General features: G+C 55.5%; 1 protein-coding gene across 1 annotated transcript; it reads left to right on the top strand.

Annotated features, from left to right (window-relative positions):
* The first annotated feature begins 496 nt into the window (after nt 1–496).
* Nucleotides 497–18,445, top strand: HIP1R (huntingtin interacting protein 1 related). The gene is made up of 32 exons (XM_027652074.1): nt 497–642; nt 5,631–5,694; nt 6,102–6,244; nt 6,576–6,632; nt 6,873–6,953; nt 7,074–7,150; nt 7,311–7,372; nt 8,448–8,588; nt 9,050–9,107; nt 9,198–9,273; nt 9,500–9,637; nt 9,736–9,794; nt 9,868–9,940; nt 10,273–10,456; nt 10,531–10,619; nt 10,901–11,017; nt 11,480–11,581; nt 11,793–11,987; nt 12,218–12,365; nt 12,646–12,732; nt 12,986–13,093; nt 13,462–13,598; nt 14,175–14,285; nt 14,411–14,469; nt 14,660–14,690; nt 14,820–14,882; nt 15,341–15,441; nt 16,111–16,216; nt 17,498–17,621; nt 17,760–17,821; nt 17,930–18,121; nt 18,214–18,445. Exons 1-32 carry the CDS (start codon nt 550–552, stop codon nt 18,259–18,261), a joined length of 3,186 nt encoding a protein of 1,061 aa, XP_027507875.1. The 5' UTR covers nt 497–549; the 3' UTR covers nt 18,262–18,445.
* Nucleotides 18,446–18,521: the final 76 nt, after the last annotated feature.

Genomic DNA, 18,521 nt, shown 5'->3' with positions numbered 1-18,521 from the left:
TGTATCCTCGGACCGAATTATTATTAAAGACAACAAAGCTTCTGTTCAGCCGCGGCCTTTCCGCAGGGTGGATGCGCGCTCTGCTCGCGACTTTCCTAAAGCGAAGAAGGTGGCGATGGAGCTCCGGGGTCCTTAACGTGCCCCGTGTGTGTGTGTGTGTGTGCAGGTGTATTGGGCGAGGGGAGGAGATGGCTAATAGGGATGAGAGGGGATTGTCTCACGGGGCCGTCCCCGCCGTGTGTGGTGTTCCCTGAGCTGGGGAATCGTCTCGGTGCCCGCGGGGGCGGTGGGGACGTGTCCCCTCCCTGTGTCCCCTCCCTGTGTCCCCTCCCGTGTCCCGCTGTGTCCCCGCCCGGGCCCTCGGGTCGCACCTGCCCGCGAGGGGAGGGGGGGGCTGCAGTTCCGGGCGCGGCCGCCGGGGGCGCCCCCGCGCTCGGCGCAGTGCGCGGCCGGGAGGGGCGGGGGGGGGCGGCGCCGGTCGCTGCCGCCCGGAGAGCGGGACCGGGCGCGGGGAGCGGAGCCCGCAGCGCCGAGCCCCGGAGCCCCGCCATGAACAGCATCAAGAGCGTGCCGGCGCGGGTGCTGAACCGCCGCGGCGGGCACAGCCTGGAGGCGGAGCGGGAGCAGTTCGACAAGAGCCAGGCAAGGGCGGCGGAAGGGGGTGGCGCGGCCCCGGGACCGGCTGCGGGCACGGTCCCGGTCCTAGTCCTAGTCCTAGTCTTGGTCCCGGTCCCGGTCCTGGTCCTGGCCCGTTTCGCGGGGCATTGCCTTGGGGCGCGCTGAAGGCAGGGGCTTCCCGGGCGATGGGATGGGATGGGATGGGATAGGATGGGATGGGGGTCGCAGGTCCCCGTTCTCGGGGGGTCCTCCCCGGTGGGGCAGCGCGGCCGCCGTCCCTCTGTCCGGCCCCGTGTCTGCCCGTCCGTCCGTCCGTGCCCGGTGCCGGCGCTCCCCCGCCCCCACCTGCGCCGCCGCTTCCTCCCGCCGCGGCCGCGGGACCGTCCCGCGTGGGCTCCGCGGCCCCCGCGCCGGCCCCGCGGCCCGGCCTCGCCGTGCGCCCCCGCCCCGGAGGGCAGCGGGGCCCTGGGCGGCCGGAGCGTCCCCCCCGCGCCCCGCGGGCCTTATCGCAGGTAAACACGGCCCGGAGCACACGGGGAAAGTTTTACACGGTGTCGGCCGAGTCGGGGGCTCCGCAGCATCCCGGGGCTCCCCCCCGCGCCCGCCGCCCCGGGAATGGGCATCTCCGCATCCCTGCCGGTCCCAGTCCTGGCCGCAACGACACCGGGGGCTGTTTGGCTCCACGGGTGGAATTCCCCTCGGCCCTCGCGGCTCTGGAGTCTGGGGTCTCCCCGGGGGGTGGGGGTGTGTGAACCCACGGGGGTGGCTGAGCTAAAACAAAGCCCAAAGGTGGTTGTGCCCTGTGGTGTCTGCCTTGGCCGGAGTGTCCATAGCCCTGTGGCCCCCGCAGGGTGGGTGATGCTCGGGCACCGATGGGGCCGGCATATGGCTGGTGGGAAATGAATCATTCCAACAGCGTGGGCAGGGATGGGCAGAGGGATGGACAGAGCGACGGGCTCGCTGCTGTCCCAGCAAGAATAGCAGTGCCCTCTGCACACATCCTCTGACCCCTCTGGTTTGGCAGGCTGTGCATTCATCGCAGGTGTTTTCCCCTTTGCCCCTTTGCTTTGCTGGCCCTTCCCTGGCCCCTGGGCTGGTTTGGCCCAGGAGGGCGCTGGTGAAGACAGGTGAGAATTCCAGGCCTAGCAGGGTCACGGTGGGTAGGAAATGGAGCTTGTTGGGTTTGGGGAGCAACACGAGAAAACCAGCAATTCCGGTTCCCTCTGGATGTGTCTCCTTCAATCGTCCCACTGGGCACCGCTGATAAAGAATCGTGGCAGCAGCGCTGCCCTGTGCACCCTCCTCCTGCCTGCCCTTCCAGGGCATTTGGGACTTTTCAGTGGGACTGGTGCCCTGCACAGTTACAACTTTGCTCAGTCCACGGGTGCTGTGGGCAGAGCTGTGTACAGGGCAAAGAGGTGGTCGCTCTCCATTAGAGGTTTTAGCTCTGTGACCCCAAGCTCACTGGCTGACAGTCACATTCACCACCCAGAACTGACCCTTTTTTTCCAGCAACTGCTGAAAAACTGTTCTAAAGGAGCTTTATCTTGGTGTGGTTTCTGTAGTGGTGCTTCAGTGAGAGCAGAACTGTTCCAGTGTCAGTACGTGGGTATTGATCTGCCTTTTAGCTCTAATTATAGCAGCTGTGGAGTTGGCCACAGGTCGCTTCTGTGTCACAGAGATGCCAGTGGCACATCCCCTCCAGGATTCCTTACCATCCTGGAGAAGGATGCTGCAGGAATCCAGAGCCCCATCACCTTTTCCCCTGCGAGGGCCGGGCTGATGCCTGTGGGTACAGACGGGGGTTGCTGACCCTGCTGTGATCCCCCCACCCCCCAGGTGCTCGTGGGTGATGTGCAGGTCTCCTGCTTTCCCTGAAAATGCTTTTCCAGGTCTTGTGCCGGGGTGATTCGGATGTTCCCCTTGGAGCAGCCTCGTGTGGGAAGTAGGAAGCCACCATCCCACTCGGCAGCCTGGCAGGAGGCAAAACCTGCCAGTTTTTGCTTTTCTGAAACAAAAATGTGAAAAATCCAACGAGCTCCCAAGCCTCCAGGATTATGTTGTCTGTGACTGCCGAGTGGTGCTTCCTTGGTGTAATTTGGGAAGGAGCAGTGTTAGGAAGGGAACCCCGGAGCAGCCGTTTCTAGTTCAGGTGTCCCAACAGCCCTCGTGCCGCCTGGCCAGGGAGGTTTCCAGCTCAACATCCTGCTGCCAGAAAAATATCTCCCTGCCTTGGGACCTGGCATCCACCTGCCAGGTGGGGATTGTGGCCCCGCAGGATGCCGGGGCTTCGGGGAGCCGTGGGCGGGAGGATCAGCCGTAATTAAAAGCAGCCTGGAAAGAAAGGGTGGATGTAAACTGTGCTCCTTCATTTGGGCGCTTTGATCCGGGCTTTAGTCACCGGCGTGGTACGTGAGGGCTGTGAGTAAGGAGCGAGGGCTGTACCCTGTGGGCTCCCACAGCCCACGGCCCAGCAGGTTTTGGGGTCGGCCCCCCACCCCCACCCCGGCGGGGCTGGGGCTGCACCGCTCCCAATCAGGGATGGGGAACAGTCCACAAGGTTGCATCAAAGTTTTGGGCAGGCTGGTTGTGCACCTGCGGTGACAGCAGAGACCTGCCCATTGCCAGACGTGCTGGTGGTGTCTCACGAGGTCAGATCAAGGGTGAATCTCCCTGTTTCAGAGCCCTGCAGCCAGCAGGGACATCCTGAAGACACCAGTGTCCCAGGCTGCAGCATCACCCCATGCGCATCACTGGTCCCACCATCCCAATTTCATGTATCTCCTGACCAACCTGATGTTTGGAGGCAGAGGAAGCACAACTGACACAGCAATCCTGAGGAACTGGCGTTGGTTCAGTGCTGCTGTGGTTTATTTAGGACCATACTGGACATGGTGTCTCTGTCATGGCAGTGCTGTGGGTGGGCTGGGGCTGCCCCTGCACAGGTCCAGTCCATGTGCTGGATGTAAAATGGCTCAATGAAACCTCAGCACTGAATCACCAAGGATGAAACCAGCCTGTCCAACAGCTCCCAGGCTGAATTTTTGGCTGGTTGGTCTGGAAATGAGATTAAGGGCAATAAACCCAATAAAACCACCAGCACCAACAGGAATTACTGCTTGGTTTTGGGACAGGCCAGTGGGTTCCAGCTCTAGTCCCATCCCACTGAGCAGCTGAGCTCCTGTCCCTGGGCATATGGGACAGTGTTTCCTTTCCTGGGGGTCTGCCCTCATCTCATACTTTGGCCCTTCCACCTGTGGGGCTCAGGTCCTACCGGTGAGTTGGGACAAGTGTGATGGGTTGGGATGAGTGTGATGAGTTGGGACAAGCACATTGTCCTACTTCTGCTTACGGCAGGCAGCAAAAATCCAGGTTTGGGAGCTGTGTCTGCCCCACACCCCCCATGCAAAGCACCTCAACAAGATGCAATAACCCCTTCAGCAGCTCTTCGCTGCAAGATGCATTTCCAAGCCCTGCCTTGCAAAACTTCCGCCTTGTCGCTCTCTGGTTCTTGATAAATCTTCCTTTCTGTCAATAACCCTCACTTTGGTGTCATCCTGGGAGGTGCTGGCACCCTGGGGACCTGTGGCACATCTCTCTGGCTGAGCTGTAGTCGAGGGCACAGCCTCTGGCTCCAGGCTCCAGGCTTTCAGGTGGCTGTGGAGGCACTTCAGGAGAGGCAACTGTGCTGCAAGTGCCTGTTCCCTGTTCCTGGGCTCTCCAGGCTCGTTAACCTTTGGGGATAAGAGGATTACAGCAAGTCACCGGCTTAACTCTGCTGCTGCTTTACGGCCCCACATGGCGGGGTAACACGGGGGCTCTCCCAGTGCAGGAAAAGCAAAATCAGCTCCTTTCCTCAGCAGCTGGGGGAACAGTTTTGGAACAGGCTCACTTTTTAGGTTGCGTTTGTGGTGATTTTGCCCAGTTCATGGGCACAGCCATTTTAGACTCTTTTGGGGTGGATTTGGTGCATTGACACCTTTGGCATCACCTCTTCAGCACAGCATCAGGTTCCTCCTGCATAAGTCAGGAGCACTTGATAACTCAGCATCGAGTTCCTCCTGCAGGAAAGTGCCTCAATTCAGAGGCATCCCTGGACAAGCAGCTGTATGGAAGCAGGTGCTTTCCCCAGGAGGGTAGATGAGATTTTTATAAGGTTTTAGGGCTGTGGGTCTGCAGAGATTGACTGAGTTTCTCTTCTGGCATGAATGCTGGTGGCGGGGCTGCTTCCTGCCTTCCCAGCTGGGACCTTTATCCTCTACTGGAGACAGAGGGCTCATGGACACAGGCACAGTCCAAGTGCTCCTGCAAGGGTGAAGCAGCTCAGTTGAGTCTGCAGGGACCTGGCGAGGAGGAGGAAGATCCTCATCAAATAGCCCATCATCACATGGGAGACACAAGCGATCCCTGTCTAGGGTCATCTTTTGGAATAAATTAATAATTTAAAGTGTACTGTGATCAAACACATGAAAATATAGATAATCCTCCTCTGCTAATCACATTGCTCTAGATTTCTGCTCCATCAAGATGGGCATTGTGGCCGCCACTCCCTCCTTGCCTGGGGGCTGCATTTCCCCACGTGCTGTTTGCGTGCAGCCAAAAACACCCCAAACCACTCCCCCCTTGGTTCAAAGGCTCCTTGTGATTACACAAACAACCCTGGAATTTGGCATCTTGCTGTCGTGCTTTAATGTTCCCGGGGCACGGCGCTGAGTTCAGGCTGCAAAAATGCAAAAATTGGTTTCCTGGGACAGGGACAGCCGGGAGCACCAGCAGTGCGGACAGGAGGGGCCTGATTCTGACAGATCCTGCTGGGGATGGGGGATTTTCATGGGCTGCTTTGTTTGAGGATAAAAAAGCCTATTCTGAAGTGTTGCAAATGACTTTAAGGTGACATGCGAGTGCTAAAATCCAGGTTATCCCCCAAAAGCACCAGCACTGTGCTTCGGGGGGGATGGGGTAACCACGGGGGTCACACTATGTCTGACAGCTGCTCTCCCCTCCTCTTGCAGGCCATCAGCATCAGCAAAGCCATAAACACACAGGAAGCACCAGTGAAGGAGAAACATGCCCGCCGTATCCTTTCCTGGACAGCACGGAGGAGATCCTGGGCTGAGGCAGGAGGGGTTTGGGGCCATGGAGGTTTGGGAGGCATTGGGGCCATGGAGGTTTGGGAGGCAGAAGACCCACACAGAGCTTGGCTGAGGGGTGGCATCATGTAGGTTCATCCATCAGTGAAAAGGCAAACAAGAGCCTATAAAATTGTGATTCTTTGGCAATAAAAAGCAGAGGGTCCTGGTGTGCCCTGGGGTAGGGGGAGGTGCAAGAAAAAGATGAATGGGGGTCGTATCTGTGGGTGCAGCATCGCACTGGTGATCTCTGTGCACCCAGTGTGTGTCCCCTTTTTAAAGGAAGTTGAACAGTCCCCAGCCCAGCCTGTGCCCTGCTCCATGTGTATCCAGTTGGCCTTGACTGCAGGGAAGGGATCATCCTGGGCACACACCACGAGAAGGGAGCGTTCACCTTCTGGTCCTACGCCATCGGGCTACCCCTGCCCAGCAGCGCCATCCTCAGCTGGAAGTTCTGCCACGTCCTGCACAAGGTCCTGCGTGATGGACACCCCAATGTGAGTGTCCCCTCTGGAACATCCCTCCTGCTTTGCTGGTGGGGGAAATTTTTGCCTCTTGAGATGTCCCTCTGCACAGAGGATGGGTTCCCCTCCCTGTCCCAGACACCTTTCCTAGGCTGTGGGGCTATGAGGGCACTCTTATCTCGCACTTTTGAAACCTCCCTGCACAAAGCTCCAACCTTTGGGTGCCACTGAAAGGCTGGAAGTTCTCACAAAGCTGGAGTGGTGTAAGGATTGGATCCATCCTCTTCCCAGTGTCACGGCAGACAGGCAGGTGCTGGCCTGTGACAGCCCCACTGTGCCACATCCCTCCTGTTTTTGCCCCCAGGTCCTCCAGGACTGCCAGAGGTACCGCAGCAATATCCGAGAGACAGGAGACCTGTGGGTGAGTGGGGTGAAATGGAGGTTTGTGCCTCCCAGGGGGTCAGAAAGTGAGTGGTGAGTGACATTGTGGACACAGAGAGGGTAAAGCACCACCTCAGATACCCTGTTGTCTCTACTCCCTTGGACTGATGGTTGTGTCCATGGTGGAGGGCACAAGAGCCGTAGGGCTGGTGCAGGTTCACTGGCACATGTGGGCTCTGCTGGATCCAGATTCTCCATGTTTCCCCTTGTGTCTCCACAGGGCCATTTGCACGACAGATATGGGCAGCTGGTGAGCATCTACACACGGCTGCTGCTCACCAAGATCTCCTTCCACGTCAAGGTGAGACCCTCTGCCACCTTCTCACCTCCTGTACTGGGGGGATGGGGCTTTGCTGGGGGATGTGTTGCACCAGCAAAAATATGAGCAGCAACTGATGCATTTTTTCTTCCTTTTCCAAAGCATCCTGAGTTCCCCCCGGGCCTGGAAGTGTCGGATGAGGTGCTGGAAAAGACTGCGGGGACAGATGTGAACAACATGTGAGTGTCCTGGCACCTGCAGAGTGGTGAGGGATGTAAATGCAGGGAGCAAAACCCCCAGTTGGAGCCCTTGCCATCATGAGGACCCTCAGTGAACTCGAGCAGCCGGAGCAAGGATGTCTCTGCCACGGAGTGATGGAGTTTTGGTTTGTTTTGGCAGCTTCCAGCTGACGGTTGAGCTGTTTGACTACCTGGACTGTGAGCTGAAGCTGTCAGAGTCAGGTGAGGAGGCGGCAGGTCCCTCCCGCTCGCCCCAGGGCTCTTGAGCAATAGTTTCGCTCTTTGGTCGGGAATAAAGTTCCGGGAGGCTGAGATTGGAGGCTTCAGTCCTTCCTCCTTCTCCCATGATATTTCTGAGCTGGATTCCCTGGTTGATGCTCTGTAGGGGCAGTTGTAGGAAAATAAGGAATGTGACTGGTTTGAGCCCACCCGAGCAATGCAGAGTGTGCCATTCTGAAATATGTTTTTATTTCTTTTTGGTACAGCCACATTAATCATATGCATTACCCAAATCCTTTCTATCCCCTAGAAGCAGAGGATAGGGCTGTACCTCTTTCTAAAGGCTCATTTCCTTTCACTGAAATGCCTTCAGGGAGGGCTGGAGGCCCTTTCCCCATGTTTGCATCTCTCACTTCCTTCTCCAGGAGTTTTTAGATGACTTAGAAAGGTGGTGGATTCTTCCTCTGTCAAGAGTCAGGAACACGGAGCTGCCCTGGAAAACAGGGCACAGCAGGCAAAACTGTGCTCCCGGCTCCTCTCAGCCTCCTGCTTCTCCTCCTGACCCAGTTATACAGAGAATTTATATTCATAAATACTTTAAAGCTGAGCGGGGAAGAAGCCGGGGTGGATATGCCTGGATTTCTGCCAGGAGAAGGGATCTGTTTCTGAGCAGGGGCAGGCGAGGCTGCGGCGCCGGCGAGCTCGTCCCCTGCCCTGGGATCCTCTCCCAGATCCTCTCATGATTAAATAGAATGGAGCAAAACCTCTCACTTCCTCCAGCTGTATTATTTGCATCAGCTCAAGGGCAGCGTCCCGGGATTAAATCCCTCCTTTTTGGGATCAGGGCAGAGCTGATCCCTCTGCCTTTTCTCTGCTACCGTGGTCTCTTTGGGTGTTTGTCTTCCTCGGTGGGGGAAGATTGTTCCCAGCTCAGCGGGACAGACGGGCAGCAACGCTGGTGTTTTCCCCGTGTCCTGGCAAAGCCACATCCGCCGTGGTTAATGATCAAGCGGAGTGGCCGGGAGGGGGCCGGCTCTGCAAACACGGCGCCGGTGCCTCACGCAGCTCAACCCCTCAGTTTTCAGGCAGCTCAACACGTCGATGGCCGTGTCGCAGATGTCGGCGGTGCAGTGCCGCCTGGCCCCCCTCATCCAGGTCATCCAGGACTGCAGCCACCTGTACCACTACTCTGTCAAGTTAATGTTCAAGCTGCACTCTTGTGAGTCCTGGGATATTCTCCATGCTGCTCTTTTCCAGAGCTGGGCTTCTGAACTTGGGGATCAGGCTTGCATGGATTGAGGCATCCATCACCATGTCCCAGCCAGGCTCTAAGGGCCTGCTCCATCCCATGTAGACATTCCAGATAAAGGAATTAGAAGGACTTGTCCTTGATTAATTCCAACCCATGTGCCTTGGCCTGCCAGCCCCCTGCACAGGATTGCTGGGCAGTGCAGCGCCAGTGGCCTTGTGTGGGTATTTTGTGGTTCCCCCACCCACCTGTCCCTGCACCACATCCCTGGTCCCTGTGCCAGGGGATGGGGATACCTCACTCCCACACTGATGCCTCACATCCCACTCCCACCTGGCCTTTATCCTGCTGGCTTTTGCAGCAGAGGGCTCCAGGTGCATGTGAATACATGTGCAGCCCCAGATCAGTCACGACTGTCCCCCATTTCCCAGGTCTGCCGGCAGACACACTGCAGGGCCACCGGGATCGCTTCCATGAGCAGTTCCGCAGGTAATTTGGGGCCAAGGTGGGGTGATGGGGTCCCTTCCCTCCTGCCAAACCCCCTCCCCTGCGAGCAGTTTGTCTTTCCCTCCTCTCCAGCCTCAAAAACTTCTTTAAGAGAGCATCCGACATGCTGTATTTCAAGCGGCTCATCCAGATCCCTCGGCTGCCGGAGGTATGGCAGGATTTGGGGTGGTGCTTGTTGGTGATACTTTGGAGATTGTGTGGGTTCAGGGTGCACGGGGGTGTCCCCATGGGTGAGTTTGTGGTCTGGGGACGCTGCAGAGGGACCTGCTGGCTCTATCAGCAGCACAGGGTTGGCTGCCTCCCTTCCCTGGCACTCTGCCTCCTGCAGTTCCCAAAATCACCTGTGATACCACCACAACTTCTTGTCCCAACAGAGCCCCCCGAACTTTTTGCGGGCATCTGCACTGGCTGAGCATGTGAAGCCAGTGGTTGTCATCCCTGAGGAAGCCCCTGAGGATGACGAGCCAGAGAATCTCATTGAGATCAGCACAACTTCCACGACGGAGCCACAGGTGGGGGCACGGGGCTGGAATGGGGACGCAGGGATGGGCGGACAGCGGGGACAGGCACCCATAGCCTGGCTCAGCTCAGCAGCCTCTGTCTTCCCCAGATCACCTCGGATCTATTTGAGCAAACCTTTGGGCCCCCCAATGGCGTTTGGGATGACAGGTATGGGGAGGGTCTGGCGGTGGTGGAGGGGAGTGGCCGCTACCGCGTGGGACCAACCTGCCTGTGTCCGCAGGGACGCACAGATCGAGAGCCTGAAGAAGGAGCTGGACACACTCCGTGCGGAGATGGAGAAGATCAAACTGGAGGTAAAGCCCAGCTGGGGAGTAGCTGGTGGGGGGAATGCGGTGGAAACCCCAAGGGGATGCAGCAGGAGTGGGGTCCTCACATCCAGCACTGTAAGTTAAGACCTCTCCCAGTGCCAGGACCAGACTCCTGATGGAGATGGGGTGGAGGCATGTGAGACCTGTCCTTTGCTGTCACGACCAGCTTTATCAGCGGAGACAGAGCAGCTGCAGGGATAAACAGGAGAGCTTTCCTGTGCATTCTGTGGCTACTTTGCCTAAATTGCAGTTTAGGGTTTTTGGGGAGGGCATGAGTTCAGGGCCATGCCCCAGTGCCTGATGCTGGTGTCCTGCAGGCACAGCGATACATCACAGAGCTCAAGGCACAGGTGAACAGCCTGGAGGGAGAAGTGGAGGAGCAGCGCAAGCAGAAGCAGAAGGCGCTGGTGGACAACGAGCAGCTGCGGGATGAGCTGGAGAGGCTGCAGAGGGTGAAGCAGGACAGCGACAGGTCCCAGCGGCTCTGTGCCGAAGCTGAAAGTAGGTGCCCTGCAGTGCCCATCGGCCGTGGGCCGCCTGTGCCACGGCTGCTGAGGGGCTTCTCACCCCTGCAGAGAAAGCCAGTGCCACCGAGATCCGCTACACAAAGCTGAAGGAGAAGCACAGCGAGCTCATCAACACGCACGCCGAGCTCCTGAGGAAGGTAATGCTCTGTGCAGGCAGGGACTGACACTGCCTTGGTCCCTCTGCCACTGCTGGGGTGACTCCCGCCTGCCCAGAGCCCCCTGTATCGGTCCCATCGCCCTGCACCCAGGGAACTCTGAGCATAGCTGGGGAGGCACCCCTTAAATCCATGCCTGCTGACAGTCAGCATTCTGGGTGCTGTGGGAAAGGCATCTTGGAGTTATCCGCTAAGCCAGTGTTTGATTGGAATGAATGTGGCAATGGTGAGGGTCCCCTGGTGAGCCCCATGTCCCCACACAGAACGCCGACACCGCCAAGCAGCTGACGGTCACGCAGCAGAGCCAGGAGGAGGTGGCACGTGTCAAGGAGCAGCTGGCATTTCAGGTGGAGCAGGTCAAGCGAGAGGCCGAGATGAAGGTGAGCTGGCACAGCTCTGGATCCTTCCCTGCTTTCCTGCCAGCACTGAGCCCTTCCCAGCCGAGGAAATGCAGTAGCTGTGCTCAGTTTGGGCACAGGAGCTGGGGGTCGTTGTTGATGTCAGCCCCTGATCCAGGAAGAAGTTGGCATCAGGAAGGCATTGTTTAATACATGCTTCATTCCCTCTTGCCCAAATCTGCCTTTCCTTCCACCAAGAAAATACCTCAATGCAAATTGATGGGTTTGGGTGCCTTCGTTCTCTGGGTCCCAAGTTGGTGGCTGCTCCCAAAATTCCTGCTCTGGGGAAAGGAGCCCTTCCAGGAGACACTCCCCCACACACCCAAGACCCCAAAACCCCTACCCTGCAAAATGTGGCTGGTATCATTCCTGCCATCCTGGCTGTGTGCCGGGGCCGGAGCGTGTTCGCAGGGGCTGAGCCCCTGGCACGGGGTGTGGTTGCAGCTGGAAGACCAGAGTGTGCAGATGGAGCAGCTGCGGCAGGAGCTGGATGCCCGGCGGGATGAGCTGGATCAGGCGCAGCGCTCGCTCAGCCAGGCCAAGCAGGTACAGGGCTTAGGATGAGCCCAGATCCCCATTACAAACCCCTGTCATGCAGGACAATGCTCTGGCTACCACTGCTGAGCACAAGGAGCCATCACAGGGCTGAACATGGGCCCAGCTCATAAGTGACATGAGCAGGGCGTGTCCTCAGGTGTCTCTTGGGCTCACAGCATGGTGACAGGTGAGTGACAGGGCTGTCCTGGCCCCATGGCAGGCGGGTGTGGAGCTCAGTGCACAGGTGGAGGCCCTGCACGCCGAGAAGGAGGTGCTGAGGCGGTCAGTGAGTGAGAAGGAGTGTGAGCTGCTGTCCACACGTGGCCTCATCGAGGAGAAGGAGCTGCAGCTGAGCCAGGAGGCGGATAAGGCCACGAGGGAGATCCGAGAGCTCCAGGGCAGGCTCCTGGAGAAGGTAGGTGCTGTGTGAAGAGCCCACTGCTCCTCTACTTGCCAGGGTGAGACGTGTTTGGGGGATGCTGAGGAGCTGGGGGGCTCAGCCAAGCCATCACTGATGTAGCCGGTGGGATATCACTTGCACCGGCAGTAATGGGATGCTTGGCTCTAATCCTGGAAAAGGGAAATGCTGGTGATGGGGGTCCTGTGTCCCAATTGTGCCACTCACCTGTTCCTCCTGCCCAACAGAGCAACCAGGAGCAGAACTTGCAGCAGAAGCTGCTGGACGAGCAGTTCAGCATCCTGCAGGAGACGGTGCGGGAGGCAGAGGACATCCTCCGTGACGCCATGGCCAAGCTGGATGACCCACTGCACATCCGCTGCACCAGCTCCCCAGGTAGGGCAGAAACACACCATCCCTTCTCCCTTCAGGACAGATAATGTTGCATCTCAGCTTTCCCAAGGCATTTTTATCATTGTGCCCAAGGAGATTGGGGTCAGACTTCCCAGGATGAATTTTTAACTCTCAGCACTGTTTTGCTCAGGCTTTAGTGCTGTTCCCCAGCCAGGGCCATGAGGACTCGAGCTGTCTCGGCTCCCACTCAGCGGAGTCAGCAGTCATGCTCGTTCAGCCCCTCATCAGCCCGGCCGTGCTAACGAAGCTGGATTCATTACAGATTACCTGCTGAGCCGGGCGCAGGCGGCGCTGGAGTCCACGGACGCCCTGGAGAACGGGCACGCGCAGTACGTGGCCTCCATGGCAGGTACCTGGGGCCGGGGCCTGGTGGCATTGCTTCAGCTTGCTCATGTTTCCATACATCCAGCAGCCCCTGGCTGCTGTGGGGCCATTGGCAGGTGGCAATGCCCTGGTGACAGAGGGACATGGTGGGGGTGGTGGGTTCCCATGTGTCCATTTGAGCTGGAGGGGTCAGTAATGAGCCTCTCCGAGTTCTTGTGCTGATCCTTGAGTGCCTTCAAGGAGGGGCTGCAGTCCCTGACCCCGTCCTGTCCCGGCAGATGCTGCAGGGCTGGTGGGGGCCCTGGCCCTCTTCGCACACCTCACGGCCGACACCATCGTGAACGGCAGCGCCACGTCCCACATGGCCCCCACAGACCACGCCGACCGTGAGTGCAGGGGTGCAGAGGGCGTTGGGGGGGAATTTTCCTCATGGGGATTTTTTTTTAGGGAGGCTGTACCAAAGCTCCTTCTGCCAGGGGCTGGATATGGGGCAGATCTTTTCTGGGGACAGCATTATACCCCCAGCTCCCCATGCTCCCCTTCCCAACATTCCCTGCTTTCTCTAGTGCCCCTTGCTGAGCCAGGGACATCACTTTGCTCCTGGAAACTAATGTATAGTCTTCTAGAAGAAATTTGCTGGATGCTGCTGATGCTCAGCACCATCCCCACAGATGAGGGGAGGAGGGTGGCAGGGCTGGGGTGGAGGGACCCCTTGCCCAGTAAGGGGCCTGGCACCAACCCCTCTTCTCCCCAGGGCTGACGGAGATGTGCCGGGACTGTGGGCAGCGGAGCCTGGACTACCTGAGCGAGCTGAAGGACAGGCAGAGGCTGGGCCGTGCCGAGCTGGGGGACGTGCGGCGGGCGCTGAGGGGGGTCCTGCAGCTGGCCCAGGTAGGAGATGGAGTCCAGTGCACCCGCCTTCCTGCTCGTGGCTGGCAGGGTTGGCTGGAGGGAACACTTCAGGGTGGTTTGCCCCCCATACCCACAGGTTCTGGTGCTGTCCTTGAGCCATCTCAGCTTCTGAGTGCTGAGACCCTTCCTGGTGGTGCCCAGAGCCCGTCACCCTCAGATCAGCTGAAGTCTCTCAACCCAGTAACCCCTGTGGAACAAAAATTCCCAACTTTCAGATATTTCTTCTCATGAAGCCCCTGTTAGTCTTTTCCTGTACTCCACTGTTAATTCAAAGGCTGTCAGCTCTCCAGAGCCCTCTGGAGCCAAAACTGCTCCTGTGATGGTGTTTTGTCATTTTGATTTGGGGCATTTCTTACCTCTGAGATCCTGTACCATGTTTGCTGCAAGTTGGTGGCACCTGTACCTTCACCCTTGCAGGCTGCAGAATGCTGCTCCTGCACCTTTAATTATTTGGGGAGAGGGGGAAAAGGAATCAGATACTTTGGTTTATAATTATTCCTTATAAATATTCCCTTCTGTCTAAAACCTGCTGATGCCTGCTGCCTCCTCTGGCAGGAGCTGAGGCCCAAGAGCTTAGACATCAAGCAAGAAGAGCTGGGGGACATGGTTGAGAAGGAGATGGCCTCCACCTCGGAGGCAATCGAGGACGCCGTCAGGCGGATAGAGGTGAGACAAAGCTGCAGGATGGGCCACTTCGGTGCCTTGGGGCAGCAGAGTGTCCATCGCTCCTCCACCCTGCTCACCCTCACAGCAGCGTGGCATCCAACCCTTCCTCTTGTGTTTCCCAACAGGAGATGATGAGCCAGGCCAGGAATGAGAGTTCTGGTGTTAAGCTGGAAGTGAATGAGCGGTGAGTTTTGAGGGGTGACGTGTGATGGCCACGGGCAGGTTTGTGTCCCGTGCCTGTACCCTGCTGGAGTGTGCTCCAAACCAGGCTGGGTGGTCTCCAAAAAAGACTCACATTCTAACTGAGACCAAAGCCCCCTTCCCTGGATGCAGTGTCAGGGGATGCTGAGCACTTTTCTCTTGTTTCCCTGCAGGATTCTGAACTCCTGCACGGATCTAATGAAGGTCAGTACTGCAGGAACCAGTCTGGGCTGTCAAAGACTGCACAAAACTGTCACTTGCCACCACTGACAGCATCAGTCCTTCTCTATAAAACCCCCATCAAACACCAAAGCCTGTTTTCCTTCATTCCAGGCTATCAGGCTTCTCGTAACAACATCTACAAACCTACAGAAGGAGATCGTAGAAAGTGGCCGGGTAAGTCCTCCCCTCATCTCTCTGCACAGGCATGAAATACAGGAGAATTTCCCCCAGTTGGCAGAAACACTCTGGATTTCTTGGTTTCCCGTGTTATCAGCACTCTGGCAGTGCCTTGCTAGAGATGGGCTGCTCAGCCCTGTGCTCTTGGCACACATTTTTGTTATTGCCCTTGCAAAACCTTGTCCATCTAAAGATTATGGCCCAAACTTGGGTGGTTTAAAACAAACCCAGCCAAACTTTGCAGACGTGGGGCTCCAACACTGATTTTCTTGATAATTATTTAAGCAGGTCAGTAAGTGCAGCATAAAGTGCACAGAAATGCTGTTGATGCCTTGGTTTATGGCTTTATATATGAAATTTATATATTGTTATACTTTATACAGATATTTTATATGGATTTATTGTTGTGTATTAGACAGAAGTTAATCCAGGCCGTAATATTCTCATAACAACAGGGGGCAGCAACAACTCAGGAATTTTATGCCAAGAACTCTCGCTGGACCGAAGGGCTGATCTCTGCCTCCAAGGCCGTGGGCTGGGGAGCCACACAGCTCGTGTAGGTACCCCCACACTGGGATGTTCCTCTGGGACACAGCTCCATGTGCTGCACCCTTGCAGGGCTGGCTCTTGCTTCTCCACCACCCAATAATCCAAAGCATCCCACTGCTGAGCCGTCATGGAGCACCACTGCTAATCCCTTGTGGAACATCTTTGCTAACTCTTTATGGAGCCTCATTTGGCTCATTGCTAATTCCATATAGAGCATCATAGCCTGGGTGGGACCACACGGTCACCTAGTTAGGGATGCCAGTTCCTCCCTGTTTGCAGAATATGAAATCAAATAATCCATGTCCTGGTTCCTGCTCAGGTGGTTGTGGCTGGGGTGGTTGGGATCAGGGCAGGGTATCCTTGTGCGGGAAATGTGGAGAGTCTTTTGGACAAAGCTTTAAAAATCTCATGGAAACAAAATCCTCTCTCTGTCCAAAATGTCTGGATCAAGGCTTTGAATAATTGCTTTGTAAATGAGCTTTAATAATGGTCGGACTTGATGATCTTAGAGGTCTTTTCCAACTTTAATGTTTCTGTGATTCTGTAATTACAGACAAAGCTGCTGGATCCAGGTCTGGTGCTGATTTCTAGGGATATTAGCAGGAGACAAATAATATACACTTGCCTTGTGGTGCAGGGTGTCTCTAATACGATCTCCCTTCTGGCTGTAACGCAGGGAGTCGGCAGACAGGGTTGTCCTGCACATGGGAAAATACGAGGAACTGATCGTCTGCTCCCATGAAATCGCTGCCAGCACAGCCCAGCTCGTGGCTGCCTCCAAGGTGGGTGTCCCAGCAGGATCCTCTGCCTGTCTCCTGAAGCCATAGGTCATTCTGTTCCACAGCATTCCCAGCAATGCAGCCTGCTGGGGCAGGGAGAAGGGAAGCTTTTGCCATTTTCCAGGCAGTCCATGAGTTTAATCCATGTGTCTTCATGTGCATTAATATTCCCACACCCAGGGCTTGCCTTGGAATTGAAGGTGTGTAAAACCTCCTGTCTTCTTATGTAAAGAAAATGTTAATAACTAACAAGAAATCCAAAAAAGCAGCTGCAGGAGCCAGAATTGAGGATGGTGGATTTGCCACCTTCCCTGTTGGGGTGGGTGAAAGCGATGGGTGGAGGTTTCAGTGAGCAAACAAGGTTGCAGGTGGGGGAGTGGAGGATCCATAAGGCTTTTTACAGCAGATGGTTTTAAAAAGCATATATATGTGAAAAAAAAATTTCTTTTTCTAAAAAATATATTTTTAAGATTTATATTTATATGTATTATATGTATTATAGGTTATATGTAATTATGTGATTATATTAATATAGCATTCACTGTTTAATATATTTATATAATTTTTATTTTTATATATAAATTTTATAATTATACTAATATATAATATAATTTATTATAGATTATCTAATATATAATAATATAATAAAATAATAAATATAACAATAGATTATATAGAATACATTGTATGTTATAATATATAATTCTAACATTATAAAATTATTATGTTTTTTATTTTACAGTTTATATATAGAATGTATATATTTATATAATATTATAATACATTACTTATAAATTATAGACTATATTATAATTGATTGTTTAAATTAATATATGAATATAGGTTATAGTTAATTATAAGATAAAATATAATAGTATATTGATATTATGCATAGTATATTTAAATACATGTAAATTATATATATTGAAGTAAAATATATAATATATAATATAAAATTATTTTTACAATTATTTTTTAAATTATTTTTAAAATTATTTTTAAAATTATAGCTATGTCTTCACTGTGTGCTTGGCTTAGGTGGGAGCAGAGCTGGTTTGGTGCCCTGGGGCTGAAGGGCTTTGCAGGGATCACCTTGTCTGGCCATGATGGGATCATTGAGGATAAACCTTCCCATCTGTCCATCCATCCTTTCCACCCCCGGGTTTTTGTGCCCAAGCTTTGACATGGGGTGCTCGGTGTCTCTGCCTGAGCCACTCCAAAGTGCTGAGCACCCAGGTGGAGGTGCCGTGGTGGCACCCACAGCCATCCCTGTGCCCATTGCAGGTGAAAGCCGAGAAGAGCAGCAGGAACCTGGCCCGGCTCCAAGAGTGCTCACGCAATGTCAACGAGATGGCCGCCAATGTGGTGGCTTCCACCAAGTCGGGGCAGGAGCAGATCGAGGAGAAAGGTGAGGCTTTTGTAAGGAAAAGGTAGAAGAAACCACCTCAATCCCTTTTTGGCCTGGGGAACGCCCCGAGGTGTCTGTCCAGCTTCGCTTTTGGTGTGTGAGGGGGCACTGAGTGAGGAGCCCTGCTTTTCTCCACAGACACCATGGACTTTTCGGGCATGTCCCTCATCAAGCTGAAGAAGGAAGAGATGGAAACACAGGTACGGCCATGAGGTGCATTCGGTGCGGCTGTGGACAGATCCAGACCCGCACAGGGCAGGTCCCTTCTGCCCCCCAGCACGGGTCCCAGGAGGGCTGTTTGGGCGCAGGTGAAGGTGCTGGAGCTGGAGAAGCGGCTGGAGGGGGAGCGGGTGCGCCTGGGCGAGCTGAGGAAGCAGCACTACGTCCTGGCCGGGGGCTGCGACGCGGCAGCAGAGGATGAGGAGGCCAGGCCGGCACCGGCCCCGCGACGAGGCATCCTCAAGAAACCCCCCATCGCCCAGAAACCCAGCCATGGGGAGGTAGGGACCCCAGAGAGGGGTATAAATCAGGGGGGGTGGGTGTTCTTGGCACGAGTGACTGACATTTGGCTCTGTCCCCCTTCTCGTTTCAGCCCGAGCGAGACGCCGGCCCGTGCCCCCCTCACGGGGCCAACGTCTAGCGGGGGCTGCCGGGGGTCCCTGGGATCACGTTGCCTTCGCGCTGCTGTGCCTTCACGCGCGGGGTCTCCTCACCGCCTGGCCTGGAAAAAAACCCAACCTGGATGTTTTTTTTTTTAAAGAATATATTTTATTTTTTAGGTTTTTTTTTTTTTCTTGGCTCCTATCTGTAGAGCAGAGGGGCTCCTCTGCTCCCTGGGCAGCGCAGAGTGCCCTCCTTCTTCTCCTCTTCCTTCTCTTCTCCCTCCTCCTCTTCCTCTGT

The sequence above is a fragment of the Corapipo altera genome, unplaced genomic scaffold (genome assembly GCF_003945725.1).
Source record: "Corapipo altera isolate COAL_440 unplaced genomic scaffold, ASM394572v1 67, whole genome shotgun sequence".
NCBI lineage: Eukaryota > Metazoa > Chordata > Aves > Passeriformes > Pipridae > Corapipo > Corapipo altera.
The sequence above is the reverse complement of the archived record's forward strand: the minus strand, read 5'-3'. Positions and strand labels throughout refer to the sequence as shown.

Excerpts from the sequence above, each read along its gene's own strand:
- HIP1R (XM_027652074.1), top strand. The coding sequence starts at position 550 with ATGAACAGCATCAAGAGCGTGCCGGCGCGGGTGCTGAACCGCCGCGGC. Across the intron at positions 13,599-14,174 it reads GGGTCCTGCAGCTGGCCCAG|GAGCTGAGGCCCAAGAGCTT; the intron begins GTAGGAGATGGA and ends CTCCTCTGGCAG. Across the intron at positions 14,883-15,340 it reads AGATCGTAGAAAGTGGCCGG|GGGGCAGCAACAACTCAGGA; the intron begins GTAAGTCCTCCC and ends TCATAACAACAG.